The sequence below is a fragment of the Scaptodrosophila lebanonensis genome, unplaced genomic scaffold (assembly GCF_003285725.1).
Source record: "Scaptodrosophila lebanonensis strain 11010-0011.00,11010-0021.00 unplaced genomic scaffold, SlebRS2 tig00000129-arrow-arrow-pilon, whole genome shotgun sequence".
Lineage (NCBI taxonomy): Eukaryota > Metazoa > Arthropoda > Insecta > Diptera > Drosophilidae > Scaptodrosophila > Scaptodrosophila lebanonensis.
Genome location: NW_022060583.1, coordinates 719,858 through 732,904, shown reverse-complemented (window position 1 = coordinate 732,904; position 13,047 = coordinate 719,858). Strand labels below are relative to the sequence as shown.

General features: G+C 37.3%; 1 protein-coding gene across 1 annotated transcript in view; it reads left to right on the top strand.

Moving 5' to 3' along the window:
* Positions 1 to 13,047, top strand: part of LOC115628940 (chaoptin) — a 43,382-nt gene that overhangs the window by 22,261 nt on the left and 8,074 nt on the right. The window contains exons 5-6 of the mRNA XM_030525213.1: positions 1,365 to 2,491; positions 9,850 to 9,977. Coding sequence (XP_030381073.1) covers positions 1,365 to 2,491; positions 9,850 to 9,977 — 1,255 coding nt within the window. The remainder of the gene's footprint in view (positions 1 to 1,364; positions 2,492 to 9,849; positions 9,978 to 13,047) is intronic.

Sequence of the window (13,047 nt, the reverse complement as noted above, 5' to 3'; positions counted from 1 at the left end):
TTTTAAACTCATGCATGTGGACCATTTGCCGTTGCCATAACCAGCGGCGTCCCCTAGCCCCGACAGAGCAACGTACAGTGGTCAAAAACTAGGCAAGGGTCATCTCAATATTAATAGCATCCTACATAGATTTCTATGGCATAGGAATTTTGACATTTTTGTTCCCAATTTAAAAAGTACTTTTCAAGTTTATTTTTAATTGTAAATAAATTGGTTTTAGAAATTGGTTTTGAATGCATTTTCTTTAGTTGGTTTGGTTTAGTTTTCTTTATGCAAGAGACTACGAACATATTGAAAAGTACTTATCAAGTTTTGAATAAATTGACTTAAGAGAAAATAGGCATGGTCTAAACATATTACTGTTCAAAATGCTTTTTGGCGAACATCGTTTGACAGCAAATTTTGACAAGTGCGGTCGTCTAAATGGCGATTTAAATATGTATTCTTGATATTTTTAAAAAATACATCACATGCTTTATTGTCGCTTTTGTTTTTCCACAACGACGGCTCATTGTACAAGCATTATTAAAAATCAAGCACAAATTATTTGCTCATTTTCACAAGTGTGTACTCCCCAAATATTTATTACAAATGATGATGGGGCAACACTTTTGGCACGAACAGCCGCAAGATAGAAAAACATTTCTATTCTACGCGAGCAAAACGTCGAGCATTCGAATTCAACCCGAGCATCCCCAGTAACATCGAACATTTCGTCGAGCACAACAAATTCGGCCAACATGCTCGCGTGTGGATACCCTGCTTTAGATAATCCTTTTTATGGAGCAACTACAAATGCTCGTATGTTATTCTATAGGGCCAAGTCCACTTCTCTTCAGGACGATTACACAATTTAAACCTAGATAAATTATAATATAAGATGCTTTAATAAAAAAAGAGGAATATTTACTCAGCTCGATTGAGTTTAAATTGTTTTCAACATCCCAATGTATGAATAAATTAGTATGTTTGTTCAAAAAGACGTTGGATTGATGAGTTTTAGATCCAGGTTTCTCACAATAACCTCGATTCCACTCAAGACAGATTTGTGCAGCGGTTGAACAGCATTCGGTACCTTCGACCCACTTAGTAGACAGCAGAGGGGAAGTCCATGTAAGAGAGAGCTATTTAAATATGTTTGTGGCCACTGTGCGCTGGTCAACCAGCGACAAGCACTGCCCGGGGTTCAAATTTTAATAAAACGACACGAACGCTGGCGCTAACGTTGAAGTGGACGTTGATGTTGAAGCCGACGTAAGCGTTAGTATTAGCGTTACCGTCAACAGCAATGAAGCTACAACAACGGTTGTCGACATTCGCGCAGGACAATAACAATTTTGAAACTTGTTTAATTTATTCCACAGATACACGGCAAACGACTAAATGGCACGGCCAACTCGACAAAGCTGACAAAACTCAGTCCGAACACGCGCTATCACATCTGTGTCATCGGAACCGGTAATTGGCTCTCGGAGCCCGTGGCGAATGCTCTGCAGAAGCTCCATCAGTTCAATGAGACATTTGTGCCGCTCCGCGACGACCTAGTCGCCATGGCCGCCGATTTGCCGGCGGCCGCTCTGCCGCCACTACTCCCGGAGCCCTACTCACCTTATCAGCCCTACCATCACCAGCAGCAACAGCAGCAACAGCAGCGACAGCGGCAACAGAATCTAAGGGAGGAGGAACAGCAGCAACAGCAGGCGCTAATCGAGAACACTATCATCACAGACAATGTGCTGCAAGAGGTGCTGAAGAACTCGCACATCTCGGCCTGCACTGATGTCCAAACACTGGACTCCACGCCCAGCCTTATCACCGATGAGAACGGACTGTCGAGCAACGGCTTCATCCACTCCATACTCACGCGTCGACTGGGGCTCATTGTCGGCTGCTGTCTGGGCATTATAGTCTTCATCGTCATGATCTCAGTGCTCAGCTATGTGAAGCTGAAGAAGCAGCGCATCGAGAATGCCAAACGACAGGCGGCCATGCCACCCGAATATATCTCCTATCGTCACTTCTCCATACCCAACGAGGAGTTGACCCGCACAGCGGCCAATGCCAATAGCGCAGCGGCAGCAGCTGCTGTGGCTGCCGCCGCCGCCAGTGGATCGACTGGAGCCGGCAATGCCACGCATATGTCGAGTGTGCCGAGCGGCATTAGCGCGCACATCAGCGGTACCAGCCTGAGCACCGGCACCACCACCACCACAGCCACCACACCCATCGGTGGCGTACCCAAGCCGTCGGGAAGTCCTATTGTTGGGATTGTTGGCCTGGTCGTTGACAATGGAAGTGCCACATCGGGCGCGACCGCGGCCGCGGCCACTACAATCGCATTGTCTGGCGATATTGTTAGTGTTGCAACCGCAGGGGCGGGAACAACTGTCTCGATTGCACCCGCCGCCAGCTCTCCGGCCAACAACGGCGGTCACACTCACAATCACAATCATCACAGCCATCATCTTCACCAGCAACAGCAGCCACAACAGCAACAACAGCAGCAGCAGCATCGTCAAAATGGCATAGCCGGGTATATGGCGGCAGGTGTGGTGCTTAATACGAATCATTTGAGTGTCTGTTAATATTGCACTTGATTTGAATATGCTGGGCATTCGTTTTGTATTTAAATGTAGTAAGCAGGCCAATTTCAATTGCTGCTCAATTTCAGTTCAGTAATTGCTCTTTTATAATTCGTAGTTGGTATGAATGCATTCGTTTCTGGATCAGTGCACTCGCTTATAACCGAAAATAGCTTTTAATCTACGCACTGCAAGTACGTCAATAATGCAATTGAGTTGTCATGAATGCGCTGATGGATTCACTCAATATTGCGATGAGGGTGTTTGGTTTTCCATATCATTATTAATTGATTCAAACAAACACGAATATCAAGTTTCAAGAAAGCACTCACACTCAGATGTGAGTGCATTAACTATTCGTATTCACATTCATATTTTTGTGCGCTAGTAAATTATTTCTTGATTCATACAAACACGAATATCAAGTTGCAAGAAAGCACTCACACTCAGATGTGAGTGCATTAACTATTCATATTCACATTCATATGTTTGTGCGCTAGTAAATGATTTCTTGAAACCAATACCTTATACTTTTGCATACCCATAGGAATACACTCGGTCGGTACTGCATATGACCCATTTAACTTTCCATCTATATACTTACACTTGATATATTTCTACAACTTTCCATTTATATACATCGAATTTAAATTTGAAAGACTTTTTATTATGATTTCAATGTGGCGAAATGCATTTAAACTAGAGAGAATCCCAAACTAGGTTAGTGATAATCAACACCATCGCCATCATCCTCGGAAGCGTTAATAGTCATGATGTGGAGATGGAGTGTGGCGAATGCGTTGAACAGTTAGTTATGACAATTAAAGTAGAGCACAATTTTCTATGTAAATAAAAAAGTTAAATCAGAAAAAAAAAGAAAACGAAAAGAAAACTCGGCCGGAAACGAATTCATACTCGTATGATCCTGCTGCAAATGCACTGTGGGAAATGAGCAGAAAAATCAAGGAGTAGATACCCACATTCAACATACAAACTAAATAGTTGAAACACAAACACACACACTGTCACACACATACACCTACATACTAACTTCTATGCAAAAATGTAATCAAGTCTCTTTTTTTTTTGCAATAACTAGGATGTAATGAGAAATTTTTTTGAAACAGCGCGGTAAGTCAAAATACTACGTAAATAGCAGAAACAAAACAAATATATATTATGAATACATGAGTAAATGCGTCATGTGAAGAAATGCAAACATTATAACATACATACATATGTAATAACAACTACTTACATAAGTAGTAAATAAATATTTAATTGTAAGTGGAATTGGTGTTGAGCAAGAGCAACGTAATTGTAAGCCAAACTCAAAGAGTTTCATTTGTAAAATGCATAAATCTGTTCTTTTCGTGTGTGTCTCCAAAAATGGGTAAAGTTTTTTCTTGTTTTTTTTTTTAAGAAAATAAAAAGTAATACATATTACCTTGTTTTTATAAGTAAACAAACAAAACGCTCTAGCCTTAGTCAAAAATTTAGCTATACAAATGAACGACGAAGATGAAAAGCAATGAGCAGCTGATGAACTAGCGAAGATATGAGTATATACAATACTATACTATATTGTATGTATGCCAAGAGAGATGAATAGCATAAAGAATTACTTTATATAGCAGCAGATGCGAGAACTAAGTGAATTGAGATTCATTCAAAAGGAAATCGAATCAAATTGAACAACAAGAACAACAACAAGTGCAACAATATTGCAGCTAATTAAGCAAAGAACAAAAAGGAAAATTCAAATTCAAATGAAATGAAGCGAGATGCATGTACTTGAAAAATCAAAACGTCATTTATGCGTTATGAAATTGCCACTAACACCAACATACAGACACAGACACACACACAGAGATATATAAATATTTGCATATAGACACAGCAATATATAGGGAAGAAGGGCTCTCAATGGGGCCCTAAATGAAAAAGAAAGCGAAAAGTAAAGAAAACACATAAAATGTGTGAAAACATAAACAAAGTCCTCACTTCATTTGCAAAATCCAAATGCGTATAAATATTTAAATATTGATGTATGCAACAGCAACAAAAACAGAATAACAGTAGCATCAACAACAACTAGGGCATATATACATACAAGTATACACACATACATACGTACAAGTATATATGTAAAAGCAGAATGAAATGAAATCAAATCAAATATTATAAAAGCAGGATACATTTATGAAGCTACAACATCAAAAACTGTGTGCATTTCGAGTGGAAATCAAAATCAATACCAAAACAAAATCAACAAAAGTCGAACTTAAGCATTAAAAAAAGAAGAGAAAAACACGAAATAAAATACAATGCCGTACAGCAATAACGAGTAAGTAGCTCAACACCTATGATGATTATACATATACTATATATATATATGAAAGAAATTGTCCCCACAGCAGGCCAAGTCAGCAAAGCGAGCTTTCGAACTGCAAATAATTTGCTCAGCCCTCTGTGCCCAGATTTTTGTGCGGTACGAGTACATACATACATATATAGTAAATGGTTTACATGTATATGAAGATTATACGTTTAAATACCAGTTTTCAACACCTTCAATTACACTCTTCATACAAGTAGATTGTGCTCGTATGAGTGTGGCGGCATTATTTTATGTGGTTTGTTAAAACAGCAATTTCAATATTTTACGCTCAGCACATGCTCGTACAATTTTCCAAAGAAAATACAAAAAAAAAACAAAAGATAAACACAATTTTCCAGCTTGGATCCCAATTTGTGGCCGCAGGGAGCATAAAAAGCGTATCCGAAATAAATACACACGCCACACACACACACACACACAACGGCAAGTTAAAAAAAAAAAAAACAAACAAAACTTATACAGATACAATAAATGAAATTATTATTAATGAATATTGTATTTAAAACAAAACAAATACAAATAAATGATACAAATTTAACATAAAAAACCCAATGAATTCTCTTTGCTGATTTCGATATGGAAATAAATAGATAAGCTGTGAAAGGACAATGCAACCGAAAATAGGCGTTGAAATCTATTATGGGGTGAGTTTTTCAATCTCCATACTTAGTTTATTGTAGTATGTATTTATTTATTTTTACGCAATACCCCACATGTAGAAGGGCATACTAGATGGATGCATATGGCGCTTTAAATTGGATGGCCACCTCTCGAGAGGGTTACTTGAAATGTCTTAAGTGTGCAGAAAACTCAATGGAGTTAACATTCTGATCAAGACGAATTGTTGGCTCTTTAATATTTCACTATGGTCTTTATTATTCAAATAATATCATATAATTGATCCAGTAAGAGAGGAACTATGCTGCGTAGATCGCCGTTAACCAAAATACAAAATGATTTGCCAAAACCTTTACTTCAAGGATTTCAACTCTTTTAATTTGTATATATATACATATTAATGTTCTTATTACATCTTTCCTACAACTTTCTTACATCTTATGATCGAAGCAAGCGTCCTCTCTACACGTATGTATAAAAAAATGTAATTAAAATAATCGTAAAGAAAATTGTAGGCGAGAAGATGATTTTGGGTCAAATCCACATTCAAATGGGCATCTTTTTTCGCGGTCAACTAAAGTTTTTTTTGATAAAATAGATAATAAAATCAATCAATCAATCATCTCTTTTGTAAATCGTAAAAATTATGCAAATCCGATTTGCCCAACTGTTCTATCTTCCGTAAAACACCAGTATTTATTAACAATATACAAGTATCTGAAAATTAAAAATATATCTGTAGAAATGTTGATTTAAAACGGAAAATATATTTTGAGGAATTTTTTGAAATGTTTCATGTTTGTGAACTCGATTTTGAATTTGTCCAACAAAGAGCAATCTTAAAAATCCCAACAGCTGCTCTGGTTTTCACTTTTCTGTGGAACAATTGCAAATGATATTTCAATGCAATTATTTGTGAAGCCTGAAATTTCATTTTAGACTAAATTTTAAAATTGTTTTTCAGATTTCATGCATGAGGTGTTGAATGTTATTGTATGCAATGGCGTATAACTGTGCTTATAGAGCTCCTCCATTTTCGCATATGTGAACAATTGGGGAACTGGACTTGCAAGCCACACTTCGTAAGCAAATCGACAGAAAATATAAAATGGAAAGTCCCAATACGAATGGCACACCCCATTATCGCTTGAAATTAATAAAACCAGAAAGTATGAGAGGCAGATACATGAACATTTTTGCTCAGCTTCTATCTATAGTCAACAAATAAATATGATTCCTTAGAAACACTTAATAAGTAAAACATAAAATAAATATGATTCCTGCCCATGGCCCACAGAAGCACAAGAACGCTTTGCTTCATTCAACAAGCAGTTTTAATTACGTATTTAAAGGTCTAATTTTATAAAACTAATTTACATTAATAATATTTTAATTTCTATCAATGTTTCGCGAGTCATTTCTTATCTGCACGCTTTTTAATAAAAACAATATTATTCAGCAATACAAATAAACAAATGAACGTATAAACAGATGTTTCATATTTCAAGAAATTGTGTTAATACTCCTGCAAAACAAGGTCATTAATTATTCATCTGTTTTGCGGGTTCTATTTTCGACTTGGCATTTATTCAGAATTTGAATTACGTTTTTTTTTTATTGAACTACCGATGTAAAGACGAAGCCATTTTGAAAAAGATTTCTTTATTTTACAGACTGCACCTAAATATTGTTCATCAAACCTAATTTAAAGTATATTTTAGAAGAGTTCTCTAACACAAACTCGTAGTCAGGAGCCACGTTATTGAGCACATATAGGCACACAGGCATATATATGTTTATATATATATACATAAATATGTTCGTGTGTGCGTGTGTCTCTGCATTCAAAAGTAACTCGTTTGGCATTTTTGGTATGAAGTTTACTTTTTTGCACTTGTAGTTTATTTTCAAATTTTAATTAAATGGATATTTCCGCTGTCTTGGGCACGTTTTCTCATCAACGGCATTAAATGCTATGCGGAATTTTAATTAGGCTCACAAACACACACACCCACACACACACACACACTCAGAGAGCACCCACGCACCCGCACTTAGGAGTTGCAACAGGACAGGAGGATGCGGTGGCGACACGTACCATGCACAGAGCTCGAACGCTTGTCTCCGTCGCCGCTATGTGTGTGTGTGTGTGTGTTGTGCATTCTGCGATATTAATGCGTGTGTCTGTGTTAGTGTGTGTATGTGTGTTCACAACAGGATTTCAGGCATTGCTACTGTACGACTGCAAGTATAAAGGCGCAAAAACAACAAACAAGCCAGCAACAGCAGAACTGAGACATACAAATACACGCACACTGATTTGGTGCTGAGTGCCTGACTGCATGCCCAGCACGGCCCAGCGCGGCACGGCACGGCTCGGCACGGCACGGCACAGAGCAGCACAGCACGTCGACGCACGGCGCGACCATCCATCCGTCTGGTGGTCCATGTGTCTACACAGAAGTTGATTTGGTAGCTGCAACATTGAAAACCGTTTACACTGACTGCCGTAGGCATTTCCAGTAGTGGCAATCCACCAAGTTATTAAAGCCCTTCTATGCGCTTCTCATATAACTGAGGCATCTTTCAATTCTACATCAGCAGATGCCTAGGCGTCTGTTATGAGAAAATTCAAATCTAACCAAACTACAGTGCCAGTCACAAGCAATATTCAAAAGCACTATAAAGTTCCTTTTCGACTTCGGCTGTGGTACATATCTGGCCCATTTACAGTTCTGTATGACCAGAAAACCAGACAAAAACATTTTCAGAAAAAGCCCTGCTAAGCGTTTCTGATGACCAAAAATACTCGACATCAAAAATTACATTTATGGCGCACTGCGAATGCTGTATCTCCTGACTTACCTTAGTCAGGATATTTATTTCTTATGGAATGAAATCTATGCGAAGGAACTTTAACTATTTACTACTAGGATTTGTCACGGGAACCTTAATAATTTCTTCACAAATAGTTTCTTACACTTTTTAATTTATTTTCAAATACTTAGAACACTTTGAACACTGCTGTAAGTCGGAAATCTATACTCGTACATACTTACATATCTTCCGCTTCTTCTTTTAACACGTGCGTTGTCAAATGTCTCTTATTTGATAAGTGATATCATATACTATACATAGGTTATGGAATTACATTATTTAAATGTTAACGTCTACTTATTCCCATACGAAATCATACATAACATTGTTATCCAACCAGGACATAACATTAAACACAAATCGAACATAATCAAGTCGAGCGGACAACATTTTTTGTACTTGTACATACGAGTAGTATATACATACATGACTTGTGAGGCATATGCACTAAATAGCAATCATGTATGCGACTCATTTGGGTTTTCCCCAACATACTTATTGTCCAAAAACTGAGACTGTTAAATTAACATTTGAATCGCTGTTAAGCGTCGCTGCGGCTGTTAAAGCTGCTTGGATAACAGAAGCAAATGCTCTTGTGAATTGCTTGAGTTTTCGTGACAAAATTTAATGATTTTTATGGAAAGAAACGTGTATATTGTTTTTTTTTAAATATTCGTAAAAAAGTAAAAGCCAGCATCTGTGAACCAATAAAGTGTATATATCATTTTCCCCACTAAAGACTTCCAGCAAAACTGTCCACAATTCCAAAGATAGAAAAATCCAACATGCAACATTTTATCTCTTGTATTTATTAAATAACTCAAAATAATCGTAAAATTAAATCACATTGTTTCAAGAATTGCCATCACAGTTAAAATCTTTATTAAAAAACACAAGAATTTCGTTCTAAAATAAAATGCCATCAGTGAAAATAGGTATGTTAGGTAAAAAGTTGGTTTTTCTCTCTGCGAAATCTTGGTTTTGAAAACATTAACATAGGCTTGATTTGTTAAAGAAACTAATTAAACATTTTTATTATTTATTTTTTTAACAGAACATAGAATAAAAAGAAGGGTTTACCTTGATTTTGCATTTGGGATTGATTCGTATTCGATTCAAGTGAACTTAAAAATGTTAGGCACAAAAGGAGATGAATTGAAATGGGATCTATTTGCCGAAATTACCAATCTTATAATGAATTTTCAGCTGTATGATTGAGGGATTTCTTTTAGTGCTGCCTATTGGAAATGTTACTTGGCTTTATCTGATCTGATTGAATATTTGAGGTCTTCACAGCGGCAGTTGTGAGACAAGCAACTTGTGTAGCAGACAGAATTTTAGATCCAACTATGCCCAACTTCGTACCTGCAGTTGTCTGCTTCTGTTTGCCAAAGTGAATGACGTTGAGGATAACGAGACTGAGGATGTCGAGGATGACGAGGATGACGCACCAGCAGTGCAGGAAGATGCAGTCTACTGCATTTTACTTGCAACAATAAGTAGGTAACTAAGTAAGTAAGTTGTTTAATTAAAACAAACTTTAATTGGCAAAATTCGCTCTATGTGCCTCTTCGTCTGCTTGTCAGTCTTTCTATCTGGCTGTTTGTCTGTTTGCACCGCTATTTGTGTGTCTGTGTGTGTGTGTGTGTGTGTATGAGAGAGAGAATACAGCATCAGAGATACATGACAATATCGTCATTGGCATCATCATTGTACGCAGAAAGTGCGCCGCATCCTGCCACATCTCTGCCGCCCTCCCTCCTTGCACAGACAGCGACTAGTAAAACACTTTGCCGGCTTGTAGCACAAATTGCACAAATACTGCGACTCGCAACGACCACAAGTTGAAGTCGAAGTCGTATCGAAAGAGGACGATAACGTCAACGACAACGACAACGTCAATTGTCTGCCACACTGCCACATAGCCTGCCTGCCTGCCTGCCATCAGTCCTGCCTCTCCCTTTGTCTGCGGCTTCCACTCTGAGTTTACACAGCGTTTCATTTGCAGTCGCGTCGGTTTTAACTTAATTACAGGACATGCACTCGATCTTCTGCCGCTGTCCGACTTTATTTGGCTTTTTGTGCTTTTGACCAGAATGATGAAAGAAGTCCTGCCTGTCCTGTACCTTGACTGTCATCTCTTTGTCTTGTTCGAGAATTTCAAATGCATGTCGCACCACAAAAAAAAGAGAAGCACACTCGAATGCTCCATTTGAATATTCTCCATAGCTGGCAGTGCTTAGCATGCGCCTTAAGCTATATCCACAATTGATCCGATATAGCCACAATATTTGGATAAATATATATCTGTTCTGACTGAAGCGTTTCGCGTCTAGGCCGAAGATCTTATACACACTCCATTTAATGTTTCTTCTTTAAGGACCACAAATCAAACAGCAAAAGCACTGAACATGTTCATCATAAGCTTAAAGATACCATCTTCATCCCAACTTATAAATAATCCTGACACGATCCTAGACCCGCAAAAAAAGTAAAAATTTAATTGTAATTGGTTGGATAACTTATTTGAAAGCACTTAACTCTTTCGAAGTTGTCCGATCCCTACAAAAACGTATTTATTTCGGACACCGCTATAAGTCTCTGCTCCTGGTTTGGAGTCCCTAGCAGTTACGGTTCAACAGTTCTTGGAGTTCATACTTTATCAATTCATGTCATCGTCCTGATCATTTAGGTACCTATGAAAGGAAGTCTCCTACATACTCGTACATTTGGCATTTCGATTTTCTAGGATACCCTTTCAACCTTCGTATATAGGGTATAATAATCAACAACGCAATTACGATTTGTATATGTATTTATTGGGGAGCCTACGGATACAAAAAAAAAAGAAGAGCACTGAATTACACACAAAAATGCAAAAATACAACCAAATCCTTTATGATAGAAGTGACAAAAAAAAAAACACTCAAGCGAAATAGGCAATGGAGAATATGGACTATACTATATTTATCTACAAATAAGATATTGTAATCCAGGGTCCGCAAATAATGATTATTATTTTTTTTAGGAAAAAAACATTCACTTATAGTGAGAGCACGAAGAATTTAGCAATATCCTTCTTTTTTTGATTATTTATTCATTTTCGGCATGATCTAAAAATTTTAATTCTTATACATTGTACTGGAGCCGTAATTTTCCCTGCCTTTTTCAAAAACTCAATATTAATCATTATGTTGTGAGCGAATGAATAAAATTAAAAAATAATTATTATTTTGTAATTATTAGAATAATACTTATAATAATTACAGTCCCTGAAATTGTCCTTTCATGTATTGTCTTGGGATTTATAATTAAAAAACACATTTTTATTATGCTAGGGGTAAGGATAACAACGGCCCCCTTTTTGCATTTATAATCTTATTTTCAAATCTGTATTAAACCGAAGTCAATTTAGCTTCGATATACAGGCTATAGTATGGCTCTTTCAAAGTCGATCCATCACTTACACCTCAAAGAAGTGCAATTGAATGTGCGAGAGTATGCCTAAACTTTTCAGAGTAAACTTTGACTTTCTTATTTATTAGTTGATATACATACATACATGTTTGCCCTCAAGCTCACATCACGATGCCATATCAATTGGTCATATCAACGGTCTCTGCAAACTTTGTTTTCAGTCTATTTCCAAATCAAAAAAAATGCAACAACAGCAACAACTACAACATCGAAACAAAACGGGACAACAATGCTCGTATGACAATGAATCACTGTCATAGCTGCCATATAACTTGCAGTACAAGAACCAACAACAATAACAACAACAACAGTAGCCTCTACAACAATAACGGAACTCAGCTTCAAAAATTATGCGAGCCAACAAATGTGGGAAAAAAGGCGGAACATATTTTTCACATGAACACCGCAAAACTATTGAAAATTACTATAAACAGCTTCGAAAAACGTATGGACTTGGCTCCTGGTGGTCATCAACAACACTAACAACACTAACAACAACAAAAACAGCAACAACAGTAAAAGCAAAAAAACAACAATAAAACAAAAATCAGCAACAAAAATAACAATGTTTTTTATGCCAAGCCATTCTGGCGATATCGATGCCGACGCCCTTCCCTCGCGACCGCAACACACACACACTCACACATATCTACATACATAAGTATGTACAATTGTATATATTTATTTATATGCACATATGTATATGAGAGAGCATGGTAGTGGGATTTGGTTGGGCAGTTACTTGATAGTTGGTAGTTTGGTTGCTGTACTATTTTTTTTCTGCCCGAAATTGACCAAAAAGTTTTTCCATTAAATCAATGAAGCGCACACCCTCATGTACACACACATACACACTCAGAAATTCACACGCGTATTGTAAGCAAAATCAAAATCAAAATTCCCAAGATAACATGCCCTAAGCTGTACGAGTAGATGTCCCAGAATGTCGGGCCAAATCTTCAATGTTTCTGCTGCTGGTGCGGGAGCAGCAACTTTTTTAGGAAAATCAAAGAGAACTCAGAAAACTTGAATCACGATTATGACATACCACTTGTATGGCGGGAAAGGAAACACAAATCAACAGCAAAACTA